This window comes from Saccostrea echinata, unplaced genomic scaffold (genome assembly GCF_033153115.1).
Source record: "Saccostrea echinata isolate AGI-Se365-2 ecotype Australia unplaced genomic scaffold, CSIRO_AGI_Sech_v1 ptg000012l, whole genome shotgun sequence".
In the NCBI taxonomy this organism is placed as follows: domain Eukaryota; kingdom Metazoa; phylum Mollusca; class Bivalvia; order Ostreida; family Ostreidae; genus Saccostrea; species Saccostrea echinata.
In genome coordinates, this window is record NW_026889761.1 from 22499556 (window position 1) to 22520194 (window position 20639).

The following is a 20639-nucleotide window of genomic DNA, read 5'->3' on the forward strand; positions in this document are numbered from 1 at the left end:
TAAGTAGCCTGAGTTCGAAATGAAATCTGCTGCAACAAACTTGTGAAAAAAATAAAATAAAATAAAAAATAAAATATCTCGGTATTATGAACTTCGACTGTGGGACGTGGAGACCGGTCCTTTGGATGAGATCGTATAAATCGAGGTCCCTTGTCGCAGAAGGTGCTGGCATAAAAAGATTCCCCACTGCTCAATTGCGATAAATGCCAAAGTATAGGACAAAAATTTACAGTCTCCACCGGCGAGTGGTGGCGTGTCCATGTGAGTGAAAAATTCTGGAGAGGGACGTTAAACAACATACGTATAATCAATCAATCAATCAATCGATTGCTGAAGAATTACTGTAATTGAATAATCTGTCTTATAGGTATGCTGTCAAATCTTGATATTATAACTTTACAAAACTCAGTGACTTTACGTTTAATGTGATACTAACTTAATTCATTATATTTTTCTATAACACCATCACAATTATGCCAAAACATACACACAGTGAAGTTTATGATAGTACGGTGTTCGTTCGTCTGTTTGTTTGTCTTAGAAATGATTGCAAACATTTTTTTTTTTTAAATTGCTAATGATATACGTATATCTCTTATAGGTGCCAAATGTATTATACAAGATTGATAATGAAAATCAAAGTACCTTAAGTACTGAAAGGACTTTTTTCCAGTTATTTTTTTTCTTTCACAGTAAATATGACATGTATGTTTTTTACACAGAAAAAAGCAAATTCTTACAGATTTAGAAGAACGGAAGACTTTTTTGTTGCCATGGCAACAAGAGTCTAGTTATTATTATTATTATTATTTTTCTTCCTGGGTACTTTTTTGTCCGTGAGTGATCTCCGAAACTACACGTCCGATTGAGGTGAAACCTTTTTAGGGTTAATAGGAATGTTATGTAGATTTGCGGAACGAAGGTCATTTTGCGCGAACGCGCATGCACGTGCGTGCGCGTGCAATGCGTAAAATGACCAATATACTTGATATAGCTATTACTTTTATATTTTTTGATGAAATGGTTTAATACTCAGAATATAAGGATGTATTAATAGTGTAAACAAGATGACTTGGTCAGAATGCGCATGCATGCACGTGCGCGCATGCGCATTGATTGAAATTACCAATACAATCGATATAGACTTAACTTGTACATTTTTTGATGAATTGCATTGAAACTCAGAATATAAATATATATTAGAAGTGTATACAAGAAGACTTGATCAGCGCACACATGCATGCACGTGCGTGCACGTGCGCGCGCGTGCAATGAGTAAAATGACAGATATACTTGATATAGCTATAACTTTCATATCCTTTGATGAAATGCTTTGATACTCAGGATATCAGGATATATTAAAAGTGTAGACAAGATGACATGGTCAAAATGCACATGCATGCACGTGTGCGCATGCGCAATGATTGAAATAACCAATACAAATGATTTAGACTTAACTTGTACATTTTTCGATGAATTGCTTTGAAACTCAGAATATAAATATATATTAGAAGTGTTCACAAGATGACATAATCAGCTCACACATGCATGCACTTGCAAGCACGTGCGTGCGCGTGCAATGAGTAGAATGACCAATATACTTGAAATAGCCAAAACTTTCATATCTTTTGATGAAATACTTTAATACTTAGAATATAAAGATATATTAATAGTGTAGACAAGATGACATGGTCAGCATGCACATGCATGCACGTGCGTGCGCGTGCAATGAGTAAAATTACCAATATACTTGATATAACCATAACTTTTACATTTTTTTATGTAATGCTTTGATACTCAGAATATATAGACCCTTTATAAATGTAGACAAGACGACATTGTCAACATGCACATGCATGCACATGCGCGCGCATGCAATGCTAAAATGATCAATTTACTTGATATAGCTGTAACTTTTACACTTTTTAATGAAATGCTTTGATACTCAAAATATGTAGATATATTAATAGTGTTGACAAGATGACATGGTCATCATGGACATGCATACACGTGCGCGCGCTTGCAATGCGTAAAATGACAGATATACTTAATATAGCCGATTTTTTTTATCTTTTGATGAAATCTGAATATAAAGATGTATTAAAAGTGTAGACAAGTTGACATGGTCATTTTTTACATGCATGCCCGTGCGCCCGCGTGTAATGCGTAAAAAACCCAATATACTTGATTGCCTTTTTTAATGAAGCTTACAGGGAATAAGACACCAAAAGGAAGTTGGGGAGCGTTTGGGGAACATCTGTAACGGTCCCCGTTACAATTAATACTAGTTGTAGTTGTTTTTTGATAAATACAGATAATTACTGTCGTCTTTACTGTTGAGTCTGATAAATACTAATAAATACCGTTGATGTGCTGTCGATGCTGAGATTTACTGATAATTACTGTGATCATTATTCTTTAGCTGAGAAGGTGCTAAAAAAGTTTGAGTGATTATTAATTATTTTAAAGAAAGTATTTTATCAACAAAATTCATTACAATTATTCTAAATGAAAAAGTCACATGAAAATTACTTGTTTTCACATTTCATTATTCATTTATTTATTTTTATTTTATTATTATTATTATTTATTATTACATCTTAATGTTAAAATTAGATCATAAATGTTTATGTTTTCCTTTATTTTATTTTTTAAGCCATCAAGTACTAGAAATCTTATGCAGTGTGATTTTCTTTCAATGAAATACGCATCTTTCATCGTTAGTTCGATGTACGTAATTACTGTTAACAGCTAGATCAATTTAAAAAATAATAATAACCCACTTATACGTGGTCAGTCAGTTAAAAAACGAAATAAAACAAAACTTGAAAATACTCGGTTGTTCTAAAACACCGTGTAAATATTCACATGTCCACCAGGTGTAGAAGTTTCGGGTTAAATATTAGTACATTTTGTATTTCTTACGATATGCATAAATTTAGTAAAATTAGTAAAATTAGAAATAACCTTGTACAGAGAATATAATATTTATTGTCCATTTCTCATTGTGCGAGACCAATGTACTCAAAGTACACGCGACATGATTGGTTATTCAGACTGTAGCAAAAAAAAAGGGGGGGGGGGTGAAAGACTGTTAACTAAGCTGATAGGCGCAAGGTTGATTCTTTAGTTTTAAGTTCCATAAGTTATACATGTAATAATTACTAAATATCTATAATATACATGAATAAGTTATTTTAAAGAATCAAGGAACAATACAAAATTCAGCTATATTAATAACATTTATTCATTAGTGCGATCAGCATGTTTCTGACATCCATAATTCATAACAGATTTTTTTTCTCGGATTCAGCGATGTGAAGTTTTCGCGTTTCTAAATTGTGAATAGTTGTTGCTAAATCACTGAACCATCTTTTAAAAAAAAAAATCTCGTATAAATTTTCCATATTTATTTATTAGATAAAGTCGAACTCATCCTTATCAATTGCTCGTCTCCGTTTTACAGGCCCTTAAACATTGTTAACAGAGATTCAAATGAATTTAAATGTAGCACCCTCCCCCGGATATTCTTTAAACTTTATCTCAAGAAATGTTACTTCATTTAATTAATAAGTTTGTACAATGTATATAACTTCACTTCTTTTCTTTCTTTCTTTCTTTCTTTTTTTTTTTTTTTTAAATTTGTACTGTGTCCTATTTTGCTAAACATTTTTCTAACAATTTAATTTGTCAACAAAATCGATAACAAATATTAAATTTTTTGTTCGTCCATAAAGATTGTTCCTGCTCCAAGTAGCAAGTGCATGTACAGTGTAGGTTCATTTGTTTATTATTAACACCGGTGACCGCAGACGCAGAACAATAGGTAATCATTGGTAATTAGTGCCCATTGTTACGCTGACCACTACATGGAATATACATGTTGTACCCCGTTCTGCCCCAGTGCCTAAGACATGTACACAATAAAGCCAAATCACGGGTTGATCTTCGATTTCTGATCAATTTAAACGTGTATACCATTCAGATCTGTGACCTTACAATATTAAAATCGATCAACTTAATAATCCATTATTTACATTTGGTAGGTCCCATTTCTTATTTTCCATTCCATAAAATTAAATTAAATGAATGAGATTTTTAAAACTTATTGAATAAAAATGTTGTATGTTGTGACTTGTGAAATTGTAAGAGACCAACATCAAAATCACATGTAGTACACGTGTATACCATTGCACTTACACTATAATTCTGACAAATAATTTTTGATCAGCCCCCATCTGCTGGTTGCACATGTATAAACATGTAGCAGAGTTATATTCTGGGGCTTTCTACGAATGCCTGCATTACGTATTCCTAAAAAAAAATAATAATAAAAATATGCCTTCATACGGAACATATTCACCCCTGTTTTCATCTCTCAATTAATTTTAAAAAAGCATAAAATTTATCAGTTTCGGGCAGATTTTCAGGGGGGGGGGGGAGATCCGAAAGACCGAGCATTAAAAAAAATAAAAACTATGCATATCTTTAGGAAAGAATAAAAGAAATTGCTATCATGTAAGGCCATCTTTACAAAGAAAATGACTGTTTGTCCTCTCTTGACCGAGTGAAAAAAAGGTCCGAATCAATATTTTTCTATTCTACTGGAATTTTTTTTTATCCCGATTTTTTCCCACCCAATAATAACTATTTCCACTTCAGTGTCTTTTAATGAAAAAATTCACCAACCTCCTTACCCAGATTCCTTGAGCCGGACTATCTTCTTTTTTTTAAGCCTTAATGTTTTAGTATTACAGTGACTTATGTTAAAATGATATCTTCATGCAATAGGAAAATTCCATTTATTCTGCTTACAGACATACATGTACTATTTTCATTCATTCTTGGAAAACATTTGCCTTTACGCTGAAAATTTTATTTAATCGTTAACTTTAATTATAAGTGTCAAGATTTTCACAACCGTATTGTAATTGAGATCAGTGTCATATTTTTTGTCACAAGCAGTAAATATAAAGAAACATGAAATTATTGTTTTGAAAATAATAAAAAAGAAAGTAATGATTGAAGAAGGTTTTCTTAACCCTAAGCTCTATTTTAGCACCTTCTCAGCTCAAGAACAATGACCACAGTAATTATCAGTAAATCTCAGCATCGACAGCACATCAACAGTATTTGTCAGACTCAACAGTAAAGACTACAGAAAATATCAGTATTTGTCAGAAACAACTAAAATTATCAGTAACAACAGTAAGAATAACAGTAAATATCAGTATTTATCAGCAAGAACAGCACAGTATCAGTAATTATCAAACATTATCAGTAAAATTTAGGATTATCAGCACTTTTTTCGTCAAGTAGTGTGTAAACGTTAATTAATTATAAGCGTGTTCCCCTTAATTATGTTTTACTATACTGTATAAAATATGACGATAGGTAATAGTTATCAAGCTCAAAAGCCATTAAAACAATACAGATATTGCAAAGGATATCAGCAAATATATTTCATTCATCTATCGTGTAATAAATTATACCCAGGAAGTAAAACCTAGCACAATTTAATGAAGATATGTCAATCGTTATTTTGGACGTCTTAGGCGCTTGACTTTAAAGATATAAAATTATACCTTTAGTGTATCGATATAGCCAAATGTTCATCTTTTTAAAGACGCTTTTGGTACGTCATTCTCGCGCATCAGATAAGTCAAAAATGTATACTAGGTATGTTCAGGGGATAAAGATCATTTAACTACGTGAACTGAAATTCATGTAAAGTGCATCAAGCCATTCAAAAAGGAGAGTTTCCTGTGACTTTTTGTATACATTACATCAAAAAGGAATTACTTTTACAGTGTTATTTGTTTTGTTTTTTTTCTTTTCCTCATACATCATAATTTATCTTGCCATTGAAAAAAAGAAAAAAAAATGTTATTGGTAAAAAAAAAAAAGAAAGCTGAATGCAATATATCATGCACAACCACTTTAATTTGACATTTTCCTGTTCCCTCTTAACAGGATCTTCATAAATGATATCACATAAGCAACTTTGTAAGCGAAGGAAACAGAAGGTTTGCTTAGCTTAACGAAAATTAAATTGTATGTAAAATCTTCGGCAGGATTAACACATTATTAAGACATAAAAGAAAACTTGGAAATAGTATGCCTATCTAAAACGGAAACAAAGGCTAAACCTAAGTATCTCGAACTGGGATATCTCGAATGCAATCCATACGACGAAGTGATGTGGAGTCCCAAGCACTTATTATTTTAGTATTTTACTCCGAATGTTTTTTTTCGTCCCATCAAGGCCGAGATAGCAATTTCGACTGCATATAGATTTCCGTGTTTCCCTTCTAAATATCTTTAACACTGATAATGGGTACTATTCCTAAGGAGCATCTATTTCTCTAAACCTAAACCGTAAGTTTCTTTATTGCGTGCATGTGTTTCTTATGATAGTCTTAATATCCAATAGAATTATCTCCAAAGTATTAACTTTTTTCATTCAAATGTTTAATACAGTTAGGTATATATTTGTATTTTGTTACATAAATAAGGGCAGTTGACGACTGAATAGTTAAAGTCGTCATTCTTATCATAAAATTTTTGTTGTTTAGTTACCATTAACGTCTTTTTCAAGTAAAATATCCAAATTTGGAACAGACCTGTCGGACTATGTTGTATCTTTCATATCGAGTTCAAAGGGATACATCGAATCAACGTAGAAATGAAAATGAAGATTGTTTAAAGATAAGACGTAGATATATCTAAATGTTAAATCAAAAAGCCCAAAGGAAGAGACTTCTCCTTTTCATGTAGAAGTTTTTGAATTAATTTTGCTTCATATGAATACAAAATTAAGGGCCCAAGTATACTATACGTTTAAGTAGTTCCGGGGAACATGGCGCATTTATTTAAAAAATCTGACGTTAATTTGTATTCATTTTTAAAATTATTTGAATAATAATTTGTATTAACTAAAACAATAAATTAAATCAATGTGAAAGAAATAAGCAGTAACTGTTATTAAAAGTTTAAAATACAGGTCGAGGGAATTGCAGGCAAGCTAATGAATTTGTGTCCAGTAGACAGGTCAGTAGGTCGACAGGTCAGCAGGTCGACAGGTCAGCAGGTTAGCAAATAAACGTGTACAGGTTGACAGATCGACAGATAAGCAAGTTAGCAAATGAGCATGTGTACAGGTCGACAGGTAAGCAGGTTAGTAAATAAACGTGTACAGGCCAACAAGTCAGCGGGTCAACAGGTAAACATGTCGACAAGTTAGCAGGTCGAAAGGTAAGCAGGTCGACAGGTCAGCAAGTCGACAGGTAAGCAGGTTATTGAATAAATGTGCACAGGTCAACAAGTCAGCGGGTCGACAGGTAAGCAGGTCGACAGGTCAGCAAGTCGACAGGTTAGCAGCTCGACAGGTCAGCAGGTCTACAGGTAAGCATATTAGCTAATAAACGTGTGTACAGGTCGACAGGTAAGCAGGTCAATGTAATTTTATTAGATTTAAAAGTGTACAGGTAGACACGGGAATAGCCAGCAAGTATGCAACTGAAATAGTGGTATTTTGGTAAAAATATATTTAAACTTTCAGTTATATATTAATATATCAACTTAAATTAATTTGATTTATGACATGCGATATCCTTAAATCTAAATAACTTTGAAACCATAGTAAGAATTTAAATAACGAAATTTAACAAGTTTGAACGGGTCAAGTGTAATTGAGTAACTGTGGTGAACATCTATACATATCGACCTGCTGACCTGTCGACCTGCTGACCTGTCTACCTGTCGACCTGTTGTCCTGTTTCCCCATATTTATCGTTAATTCAAAATTTAATGAATATGTATATTATGCAAATGTTATGAATAAATATGTAACTACAATAAATATTCATTACTTTAAAAGGGTAGATACGAGGACTATTTACTCATTTTGTTAAAACTGAAAATCCGCAGGAACTACAATACCGTATACTGCACTTGACCCAAATTAAGTCTGCCAAAAACGGGGAGCAATTGGCACCCGTGTACCTTCCGACAAACTTTTGAAAGGCATGATCTTCAAAAACTAGAGAGATATTGTCAATCAAAAATGTAAGCATTGAGAATGTTTTTAGCAAAATAATTTTGCAAATGACCAATGATAAGGTTAGTACGTTTACGAGTTCCATTTATATTGAAAAAGCAGCTGTCCATGATGTCAAAAAACCTGGATTTAATTTATCAAGAAGAATGGTTATATAAAATGTTGAAAAGCCTACGTTTTGATATCATTAATTTTGGTAAAATTTTGTGATTTCAAATTTTCTAGGAGTTCTTTGGAGTTTTTAAGTATCCGCATCTGATTAAGACCACTTCTAAAATAAATTGTTTTCAGTACTCCTGAAGTTTCTCTTCCACTGCTGTTTATATTTTACTGAGGAGTAAAGAAAGAAGCTTGGCGGAACATTTACAGGAACATATCTCTGTTTGTAAGAATATGAGTCAGACAAACTCCCACAAGTATTTTCTTTTCTTTTTTTTTTGTGAGGGAATGAAAAATTGTTGTCCGAAAAATTAAATTCGAAAGAATATAACTAATAATGGTGTAGCATGTATTAAATTAACATTTGGAGACTTAAAGATGAAATATATGAAGATAACGAACAGTATTCAGGCTCAAAAGTCCATCAAACAATACAAAATAGGAGCAGAGCAAACACGGACCTCCAAACATCAGAGGTAGGAACAGGTGCCATGGAGGAGTGAGCATCCCCTGCCGACCGGTCACACCCGTCGTGTGCTCCTTGTCATGATCTGGAAATAACGGAAAAATCCGTCGACAATTCAGTGTGTAAATAATGGCTTAACAATTTGTATGAAAAACGTCAGTCAGCATTTGACTCAATGATAAATTGTATTTGCTGACAAGGTCATTGTATCGACCATAGTACTTACAAAATGATGACTTTAAACGAGACAGCTGATATTCTTGTTTCATCAACTTGTTTGTCAATAATTTACCTCTTTTTAGAAAGTGTACATACGTAGAGCATGCTCTTGCGTATCGAATCAACTGAGAGATATAAACCCCGTATGCAGGTGATGAAGGAATATTGCTGCATAAGTAAGGGAAGATAAATACGAAAGCCGGATAGGCTCATTTTTGACAAGATAAAAAAATAATTAACTCGTTATAACGAGATAGTTATCTCGTTATAACGAGTTAGTATCTCGTTATAACGAGTTAGTTATCTCGTTATAACGAGTTAGTTATCTCGTTATAACGAGTTAGTATCTCGTTATAACGAGATAATTATCGCGTTATAACGAGTTAGTATCTCGTTATAACGAGTTAGTTATCTCGTTATAACGAGTTAGTTATCTCGTTATAACGAGATAATTATCTCGTTATAACGAGTTAGTATCTCGTTATAACGAGTTAGTTATCTCGTTATAACGAGTTAGTTGTCTCGTTATAACGAGATAATTATCTCGTTATATCGAGATAATTATCTCGTTATAACGAGATAATTATCTCGTTATAACGAGTTAGTTATGTCGTTATAACGAGATAATTATCTCGTTATAACGAGTTAGTTATGTCGTTATAACGAGACAGTTTTTTTGTTATTTCGAGACTTAATAGCAATATAGGAATAAAAATGGCTGCAGTTTTAAATGCCGTTGAATTTTTAGCAAGTAATTATCAGTCAAATTTAACTTGAACAATTGATAAATGGTTGAAAATTTAATTTGCTCTTGGGTTTACTTATAATTAAATCTTGAACTATCTCGCTGTCAATAATCATAGCAACTCTAAGGCGAACACATTTACACATTTTCGTGAACTCCTCCTCAAATTGTTGCATTAGGACGCAATATTTTTCTTAAAATAATATTGCCAAACATACTTGCTTCAAACTTTGACAATTTATTTATGACAACTATTTCTGATGAATGACACTATTTCGATATGTTTTGGACGACTTACTGGTATACACTTTCATATATCAATTTCTATACCGCTAAAATTAAATATCAGATCGAGACAATATAAGTGCAACATATCGTTTATGCAACATATAATATATAGATTACAGTGTTAAACATATGTTACTTCTGAGATTCAGAAATGTTTTGAAGAAGGGGGATGGTGAGACATCAGCAGTTAGATCATAGGCGTAGTAATAGAGGGGCTAATATCCACACCACCACTTTTGAAAAGGGGGCGGTCAAGAGTATCTTTGTGCCCCTTCCTCCATATTTTTTTACCTGAGTATATATCTCCCGAAAATAATGGCGAATACTCGTAGTTGGAATATCAAATCTATCTTTTTTTCTTTTTACTTGTCAAATATTTTACTTGGTTTACCCCCCCCCCCCTTTGAACTTCGTGACTTATGCATATTGTCCACGATAATGAGGAATGGTGAAGCAAAAATGATATTACATCCTTTTAAAGTAATAAGACGTTAAATCTGATCTGCTGATATTGACATTTTATCTAAAATTCTGTCATGATTCACTGTTTATATTTTTTGCAGGGGGGGGGGGGGAGGAGGAGGGACCAAGTTGTGGAGATTCACGGAGACCTATTGGAGATTCACGTCTATTTGGCGGATCCTATATGTTTACCACATAGTGTCAGAACGTCAAACCAGAGTTTACAAAACAAAAAAAATTTACAGAGTTTACAAAGCCAGTTTACTTTTATAATCTTTTTACTTAGGATTGATCAACGAATAGGCCTAATGCTACATATGTACATCTATATTATTAATACAACATTGAAGCAATGACGTTAATTATTTTCCTCATCACAATATTTATTATGTATACTTTACAAGCATATAATTTTTATTTCAAAAAGAGATTGATGATTTTTTGTTTGGGGGGGGGGGGGTAATAAATAGAGGATATTCAATGTTTTGTAGTTGATATGGAATTTATTTCACGAGTGGGACAGGAATTTTTTTTTATATTTTCATGAGTGCGAAGCACGAGTGAAAATATCAAAAATCCTGTCTCAACATACAATACACATTTCTTGGCAAAATTTATGCTTGAAATACACCTTAAGTAATGCTTATCATATTGTAAACTTTAGATATTAAATAAAGAGCTCCAAAAGTTTTTTTTAATTCTACCACATTGATAATAACGCAAAAATTACATATTGAAATTTAAGATTCCATGCCAAATTGGTAAATTAAAATGTTTCTTTCTTTTAATAAACAGAAGAAATATATAAATTATTAAGTGATAAGTACAGTATTAGTTCTTGATATTCATCATATTTATTATTGAGGGGAAAGAGGGATTGATGATAAAAACAACGTGAATTTAGTTTTTCGTCAGACATTGAATTTTGATCTTGCCCCTTTAAGACGATAAAATTGAACTGGTATTCCTTGTTAACAGGCAAGGAATTATCAAAATATGATCGTTAAAGCCTAACAAATGGTTTCATATCCACATGATTTATTCGGAATATTCAAAATAATGGGATTATTTCTATGCATTTTTTATTGCGACAAATATTACGCAAACATTATTATAATTTTAGCAAATTCAAGAAAGCTTGAACAGGGCAGTTAAATCAGCCAGAGTATAACATTTTTTTCTGATCTCCTTGTACAAGTTGACAAAATTTTGATGTTATATACATTCCATTTGAAGATGACACTAATTCCATTTTGCAATTTTAAGGTACAACACAACAACATGAGGCGGTCACAAGTTTCCGTATATTTGTCTTTGGTCTTTCCAATAAACAATACTAATCAAAGGCATAACACAAAAAAACTAGTATGCTGTTCCATAGAATCTTTATCACGCACACTTCAAACAAATTTGATCGACTTGCTTCTGTATATTTCCTATAAATAATGGTCTATTCTTTACTTAAATATATCAATTCTAGATCAATTTTTATCTCGTTATAACGAGATAATTATCTCGTTATAACGAGATAACTAACTCGGTATAACGAGATACTAACTCGTTATAACGAGATACTAACTCGTTATAACGAGATAACTAACTCGTTATAACGAGATACTAACTCGTTAAAACGAGATAACTAACTCGTTATAACGAGATAATTATCTCGTTATAACGAGATAACTAACTCTTTATAACGAGATATTAACTTGTTATAACGAGATACTAACTCGTTATAACGAGATACTAACTCGTTATTACGAGATAATTATCTCGTTATAACGAGTTAAATATTTTTTTTGTCTTGTCAAAAATGAGCCTATCCGGCTTTCGTAGATAAAAGTTGAAATACTTAAACAAATTCTTAATATAATCTGAGGATCAGATAATTATCTATTTGAACTTGTTTTACCGAAAATCAATAAATTTTAATTGCATTACGAGTAACAGACCTAAATTAGAAAAAAAATAAAAAGTTCGATAAGTTAAAGACAGCTGATTAAAAAACTCATAAGCGTGACTTGACATTTGAGGCATAAACTCTGTAAAAATAACGGCATATTTTTCATTGAGATATTTAAAATTGCAATCGAAAAGTAAACATATATGTATGACAGTTCATATCATATTCAACAAAATCGATGCTAAAACAATTCTAAATACATAGTACGTAATAATAAGCCAATCACTTTTCAGTAACTGATATAGGTTTTGATATTTATATTTGGTGACTGAAAGACCAACATTGCAAATTTTTACAGGTAGGCAGCAGGTAGCTTTAAATACAAATTACGACATGGGCTCTCTTTGGGCTATCTATTTAATTTTTGTCTTCTTTGCGGTGTCTCATTCTACCATCATTTCGCGGAAATACATCACGAAACTGGAATTTGATGATAAAAAATCAAGTGATGAACTCTTGAAAGAATACAATTCTACATCGTCGATTGAGTGTGCAACACTCTGTCAAAGGGAATGTAGTTTCTATGGATTTAATTCTCAGATGAAGAAATGTCGTACCCACAAGAAGATTTTCACATCTGAGATGTCTAATGAGGCCGGTTGGAGATACTATTCCCATGACTGTATGTATAACTGTTATTTTTCTTCGTTTGCCACAAATCACATAAACATCATTAGTTTTTATCGCACTACTTTTAGAAAGAAGAGGTTTATCAATATTTACTATGCACGATATTATTTCTTCCTGAGACAATACTCTTTCATGTGGAATAATCAATTATATTTTCAACATAATTAATTCTAAGTAATAGTCCTATCTGTTTACTTATTTTTTCTAATTACTTTTTACTTATTTTTTTTTCTAATAAATTTTATTTCGAATAACTGATTAATTTGAAATTGATGGAATTATATTTTGTTATTCCAATATATTTTTTTTTCTATTTTTGCTTTCTTTTAGCATTATCTTTTATTAAAAGTTTCGACTTCTACTGTGAAGGAAATACTAACGAAAAAAAGATCAAAGTTTACATCTTGACAATACATTAATGAAATTCATTTTTGGGATAATAACACTGTATCATTCTTAACCATAAGGCTTCTGCAGATTGTTTTGACTAAAAAATAAAAACATAGATGCAGTTCAAACTAGTATCTCGAAATTGCTATCTTGCAATAACTGCTCTGAAAGCTGAGATGGGAACCCTGCGCTATGGACCACTAAGCACTCTGTCGCTCAGTATATTTAAAAGAAATATTAGATTAAAGATTTGAAGCATTTGTTAAACCAAAATGGTTTTAGGTAATGAGGAACAGTTTAACAAAATCTATATTGTAGTTCACAACTTAACTTCAGCAATTAACATTAATTTATCTTTCAGGTATAATGTATCCTCTTACTGTCTGTATATATACATAACATGATTACAGATTTTTTTTCTGCTCTAGTTCCCGCTTCAGTTACTCCCATTGACTGTAAGGATCTTCATGCAGATGGTCACACTAAATCAGGAGTGTACAACATTTATCCCTATGGCACCATTACCAGTCCTGTCAGAGTTTACTGCGACATGGAGACAATGGACGGAGGATGGACGGTATGTTATATTATTTCAAAGTTAGGGTGCATTATATAATTCGCACTCTGTGTTTTTGTTGTTCAAAAGAATATAGGATGAAAAAAAAATGAACGCTTTTAGTTTATATCATCAGATATTGATCATACAATTGTTTGAAGCAATGATTTGTATTGTTATACTTGCTAACTTTTAAAGGCAATCCAAAAACGTGTCAATGGATCCCTGAGCTTTGACAGGAACTGGACGGAATATAAGAATGGCTTCGGTTCACCAGAACAGGATATCTGGGTTGGTAAGTGTAAATCACTTTCAAGTAAAGACTTTCACCCGCTTCAGAATTTGACAAAATTTCTTTATTGTGGCAGATAAGAAGATGGAAGCGCATCAAAGATACGATTTTAAGACTGGGTAATATGTTTTCGACAATATTGACTTATCGTGTGTAGTTGGTATCTTAAATAATAAGAAAATAATGAAAGCAAGAGGTAAAAACCACTAAGTGGCATGGTCTTAAAGAGACGACAATTACCACGACCGTCTAAAGCTAAGAAAAATAATTTGATTTTTCATTAAGGTATATTTATATTCAAAAAGAATTAATTGTATGCAATAAACTTTTATGTTGATTTGAAATATATCTTTATGCAGGAAATGATTTAATCCATCAGTTAACAAAAGAAAACAACTCATTCCTTTATGTGTCCATCACTCTCCAGAATAGTACAACGCTGTATGAAATGTACGATCGATTCTTGATCTTCAATGAAGCAGAGAATTACAAACTCATTCTTGCAGGACCCGCCACGGGAACCTTAGGTAAGTGTGTTTAAGCTAAGTTCTTAAAACTAGGTTCAAATGAAGTGCACCATCATATACTTCTCTGCATAGAAAGTTTATTAAGTTGTTGAAAAAAAGACAAAGATACAATGTTCTCTTACATTCTGTAAACATCTTTGATTCCGTGTTTACTAAACGTCTTTTTATATTTCACAATATTATTTGTAGGTTTAATTCATGAATTCAGCGGACATAGTCATTGTTAAATAACTTTAATTTATATATCTTAAAAACAAAGAAAATTATGCTAAATTATTTATAACTAGTATATCCAGTCACTACCTTTGATCCGCCATTGTTTTTCAGCAAAGGTTTCTTGATGATTTTCAATAATTCATATTTTTATCTACAACGGAATAAAAATTTTACATTGCGTATTTGATATGTTATATCGACACGTTCACGAAAGCTTGATGTTCAAAGAAAATTATTTGATCGGGAACGTAGTCAAGTTAAGGACAGCCAAATTCAAAACATCTCAGCCAATACCTATTCTATATTAAATAAAAATTCTTATATTTTAAAACATTTACAGGTACATCATTTCTTACCTTGTTATCATTTTGAATGATTTGCTTCATATTGCATTTTATACATTTTAAAGTCACGGTCTCTAACAGATATCCATTTTTAATATATTCATTTTTTTAATATTTCCAATGACCTTTACCAACGCGGGTATGTTAAGGCTACCCATGTATATCCTACTTGCCTATACAGTATGACGTCACAGTAAGCTGTATGACGTGAACTCTAGAAATAATGATTTCTTTATATCTATATTTAAAGTTTAATTTAAGGTCCAAGAAATGAATGGAATCATTCAAAACATAATATAAACTAAATCTTGTCGTTTTTTTTGGGTGGTATGAATAGCTAATTAGCCCCTCCACGGTAACTGCGCTACTACTCTTTTGCAGAGCAAATTAATAACGTTTGGCGAAGTTTTTTTTTTTTTTTTTTGGAGAGATAATTTAATGACGTATATTAAACAATTACTTTTACGTCATATTCCACCAAACTATATCATTTTGCCCTGCAAAAGAGCAGTGCCGCAGTTACCGTGAAACGGTCTATTATTTAGCACGGGGGTTAAATACCAAACCCATGACGTCATAACTATTGATCAAATATTTGCCGAGAGAAATAAAACGTACGAGAATTCATGTAAACAAAATGGGAGTTTTAAAGCATATACCGTGAATGTTATGTGTGATTCATAAGGAATTAAAGATGAAGAATTAGGTACGCTGATATATTCTTATCATGTTTTTTTATAATGAACACAGGCAGTGCTTTGAAATCCCGATCACCCTTTCCTCTGTCGCTCTATGTCAACAAAGATGCAAAAGTTCAACACTACGCCGCATACTTTGAAACATAATTTTTGTTTGTATCGAAAGCTTGTATTCTATAGTATTTGGAATGTGCTGCTAGAATCGTGTGGTTAACATGAATTGATAACAATTCCTTGATCGTATGTATAAAATATAAAAAATTCGGTAAGGTTTCATGCGAAACTATTGAATATTTTTTTCTGTGTTGGGAGAGTAGGATTCTAGCAGCACTTTTCATAGCCCAGTGATGTTTTTACATAATTATTTTCACCAAAAGAAATGAATTATCTCTAGGGTAGTGTTGAACTTTTCACTTTTTCATAAAGGCAATTTTTCTATTTATAGACGTCACGTGATGACGTCGTAGTGGAGTGCTTGTTTTAGCCTAAGACTCAATGAGGTCTATACAATGGATAATAATAGTAAATGTTTTATCTATGGCTTTTCCGATTTATCAATGTTATATTTTACGAAGAAGTCTAAATTCGCCGAAATATGATCTAGGTACTGCCTTAACATACCTGCGAAAAAATTATTTTGTTATTTTAATCATACTTTAAAAGTGTAACATGTCTGGGATTTATTGTTCCATTAGAAAGGATGTTATATGAATTGCACAGCGTTTTGTATTGTATTGTGCATAAATATTATCGCTAATTACAGAAGTCAGCACGAAAAGCCGTCTATCTTTGATGTACTTCAGTATTATTGACAATAAGATTAATGTGATATATTTACATCCCACATGTATTTTGCTTATAAAGTGTGAGGGAAAGCTACGGCATTCAAAACACCATAACACGGACAGGGCGGTTTAAGGAGGTTCGATCCTGAGCTTTTGAGCAGATTTTGGTCTGGACCTTTATTTATAAAATTCTGCATCATTTTTAAGTTCAAACATTAAATCTAGATTCATTCAAATAGGATTAAGCCAGGAACTATATTTTGTGGCGGAAGGTTTTTTTTAGGAGAAAATGATCAATATTTCCCTTTTGAAATATATACAGTACTGTTAAGTTTAGATTCCTATTTTTCCATGCTGGTTGCACACAGAGCTGTTTTTTTTTTTTTTTTGCAGTGAAATGTTTTGTGCTGGTTCTGAAATATCTGTTAAATTATTTCTTATGAATTCTTTCATTATATTGTGACAAATATATTTAATATATTCTGAAAGTCCAGGAAAAAATTTAGCCAATTTTAACATAAAATTAACACTTTTTTAGTAATACCTGTAAATTTACATCATAGACTCCCACTTTTGTTTTTCTTTTCTGAATATATAAGATAACTTTAGTCAATCTGCCTAAATTCAGCAAAAGTTTAAGACTTTAAAATAATTTTCTTGCTTGTTAAATTTTTAATGCCAGAGAAATCACACATTTTGAGTGCAGAAAGGTCAAATAATTGATTATGCGAAGCAATTTGAAATTTTTTCTTAGTCACAATTTTAAAGTGTCTTTTTTTAAGTAGACTAATAGTTTATTTTGTCCCATGATTTATTTGGATAAAAACATTAAAGGGAAAACGTCGAAGATGTGATTTTTGATTAAGACACACATTTCAGTGCAAAAAGGTCATATTAAATGTACTGTGGCGCCAAAAGAAGCATATTGACCCCCATTTTTTGTTTTGATTTTTAATTAAGCTTTGTGTGAAGAAACTAAAAATATACTTGACAAAAAAAAGTTTAAGACTTTAAATATCAGGATCCAACTTCGTTAAAGCTTAAAGTATGCGATTTATTTTGACGTCACAAACGTTAAAAGCCCGTGAAAGTGTTACTTCATAAGTGAAAATAAAAATTCACGCTAACATTGAACAGAACTGTTGCAATGTCTCTTCCATTAATTGTAATTTACCCTAAGGATAATACAGGGATTTTGAAACTGAAATCAAATTTGCAGTCAAGCCAAGGGATTAAAAATGTAAATGTAAACGCTAACGCGCGTTACTCAATTTGTTTGCACACACCGTTGCAGTTATGAGACTAAATCTTACATAAAATAATGATTCAATGCTTAAATCAATCAATCAATGATCTCTGTGATGTAGTTTCTGTAATTCTACATAAAAGATGATTCAATACTTAAATCAATCAATCAATTATCTCTGTGATGTATTTTCTGAAATTCTACATAAAATAATGGTTCAATACTTAAATCAATCAATCAATTATCTCTGTGATGTATTTTCTTAAATTCTACATAAAATAATGATTCAATGCTTAAATCAATCAATCAATGATCTCTGTGATGTATTTTCTCTACAGGTGACAACAAGTCGTGATCAGTATTATAGATTAATTCTATAGGTGACTGTATGAGAAGCCGTGATTTCTCTTAGATGTACCTCAGTATTATTGATTAATTCTACAGGTGACTGTATGAGAAGCCGTGATTTGTCTTAGATGTACCTCAGTATTATTGATTAATTCTACAGGTTACAGTATGAGATCCGTGATTTGTCTTAGATGTACCTCAGTATTATTGATTAATTCTACAGGTGACAGTATGAGATCCGTGATTTGTCTTAGATGTACCTCGGTATTATTGATTAATTCTACAGGTTACAGTATGAGAAGCCGTGATTTGTCTTAGATGTACCTCAGTATTATTGATTAATTCTACAGGTTACAGTATGAGAAGCCGTGATTTGTCTTAGATGTACCTCAGTATTATTGATTAATTCTATAGGTGACAGTATGAGAAGCCGTAATTTGTCTTAGATGTACCTCAGTATTATTGATTAATTCTACAGGTGACAGTATGTTAGATACTGGTAACCCTAACAAAGATCTGTCAGGGATGTACTTTACAACCCAAGACAGGGATAACGACAGAAATACAAGTAACTGTGCTAAAACTCAGGGAGGAGGCTGGTGGTTTAAGAGATGTCACCACGCCTTTCTCAACGGTCCCTGGTACCCGGTATACTGGCACAGACCTTGGCATCCTACATTAAGGAATGGGACATCTGTGAGGGGGACGATGATGTTGATCAAACGTCACTAGGTAAACAACATTAAATCTTAATAACCAATATTTACTTTTTGGTAATTCCTTGAACATTTTAAACGGTTAATAGAAAACTGGGAAGAGTTATAAAAAGTTCCATTTTATTTCTCTGAAACATTATTTCATTCTTTTAATTCTTTTTATGCCCCTGGATCGAAAGATCCCGGGGGAATATTGTTTTTGTACTGTCTGTCTGTTTGTCTGTTTATCTGTTTGTCTGTTTGTCTGTTTATCTGTTTGTCTGTTTGTCTGTCTGTTTGTTGTCAACTTTAACCTTACACATAACTTTTGATTGGTTGGAGCTACGACTTTCATATTTCACATGTGTATTCCTTGTGAAAGGACCTTTCTTTGGGTATCATTATATTTGACCTTTTGACCTTGACCTTGGAGTTTGGCCCACTTTTGCAAAATTTTATGAGACTTTAACCTTGGCTATAACTTCTGAACAGTTGGTGCTTGGGGTCTCAAACTTCACATGTGTATTCTTTGTGACAAGACCTTCCTTAGAAAACCAACAGCTTTGACCTTTTGATCTTGACCTTGGAGTTTTGACTTACTTTTGAAAAACTTTAACCTTGGCTATAACTTTTGAACATTTGGCGCTTGGGGTTTCAAATTTCACATATGTATTCCTTGTGACTAGTCCTCCCTCCGGATACCAACCAATTTGACCCTTTGACCTTGACCTAGGAGTTTGACCTACTTTTGAAAAACTTTAACATTGACCATAACTTTTGAATGGTTGGTGCTAGGGCTTTCATACTTCACATACGTAATCCTTGTGACAAGACCATCCTTTGGATAACAACCAGTTTGACCCTTTGACCTTGACATAGGAGTTTGACCTACTTCCAAAAAATTTTAACCGTGGCCATTACTTTTGAATGGTTGGTGCTGGGCTTTCATATTTCACATATGTAATCCGCGTGACAAGACCTTCCTTTGGATACCAACAACTTTGACCTTGACTTTGACGTTTTACTTACTTTTAAAAAACTTTAACCTTGTCCATAACTTTTGAACAAATGCAGCTAGGGCTTTCAAATTTCACAGGTATATACCTCGAGACAAGACCTTTCTTTGGGTACCAACTTTTTTTTATCTTTTTGCCTGGATTTTGACTTGCATTTGAGAAACATTAACCTTCGCCATAAGCTGCCATACAGGGGCATCAGTGTTTCACAAACACATCTTGTTTTTTTTTATTTTCAACAGATCAATATCTAATGAAGTAGAAATCACAGATTGAAGAAAACGGATCAATCAGATGAAACATTTCAAAAGAGACAATTTCAAATTCATCTTGATCATGGGGTTCTATTTATTCTTTTTTGAAATAATGTTTTACATCAAGATCAAGTATAAACATTATATTTTTGAGGTGGTTTTGTGGTTGAAGTTGAAGTATTTCCTGAAGCAATAAACTTTTGTTAGTTTTCTATACTAAATGTACTTTGTAAAAGTTGTACATTGTATGTTTTGTAATAAATTGGAAATTAGAAATATTT

General features: G+C 32.2%; 2 protein-coding genes across 2 annotated transcripts in view; both read left to right on the forward strand.

The window, feature by feature from the left end:
* Nucleotides 1–20639, forward strand: part of LOC133185144 (low affinity immunoglobulin epsilon Fc receptor-like) — a 94169-nt gene that overhangs the window by 56028 nt on the left and 17502 nt on the right. The gene's annotated exons all lie outside the window — the stretch shown is intronic.
* Nucleotides 12514–20439, forward strand: LOC133185548 (fibroleukin-like). The gene is made up of 6 exons (XM_061320845.1): nucleotides 12514–12983; nucleotides 13810–13958; nucleotides 14136–14232; nucleotides 14589–14756; nucleotides 18872–19125; nucleotides 20347–20439. Exons 1-5 carry the CDS (start codon nucleotides 12695–12697, stop codon nucleotides 19123–19125), a joined length of 957 nt encoding a protein of 318 aa, XP_061176829.1. The 5' UTR covers nucleotides 12514–12694; the 3' UTR covers nucleotides 20347–20439.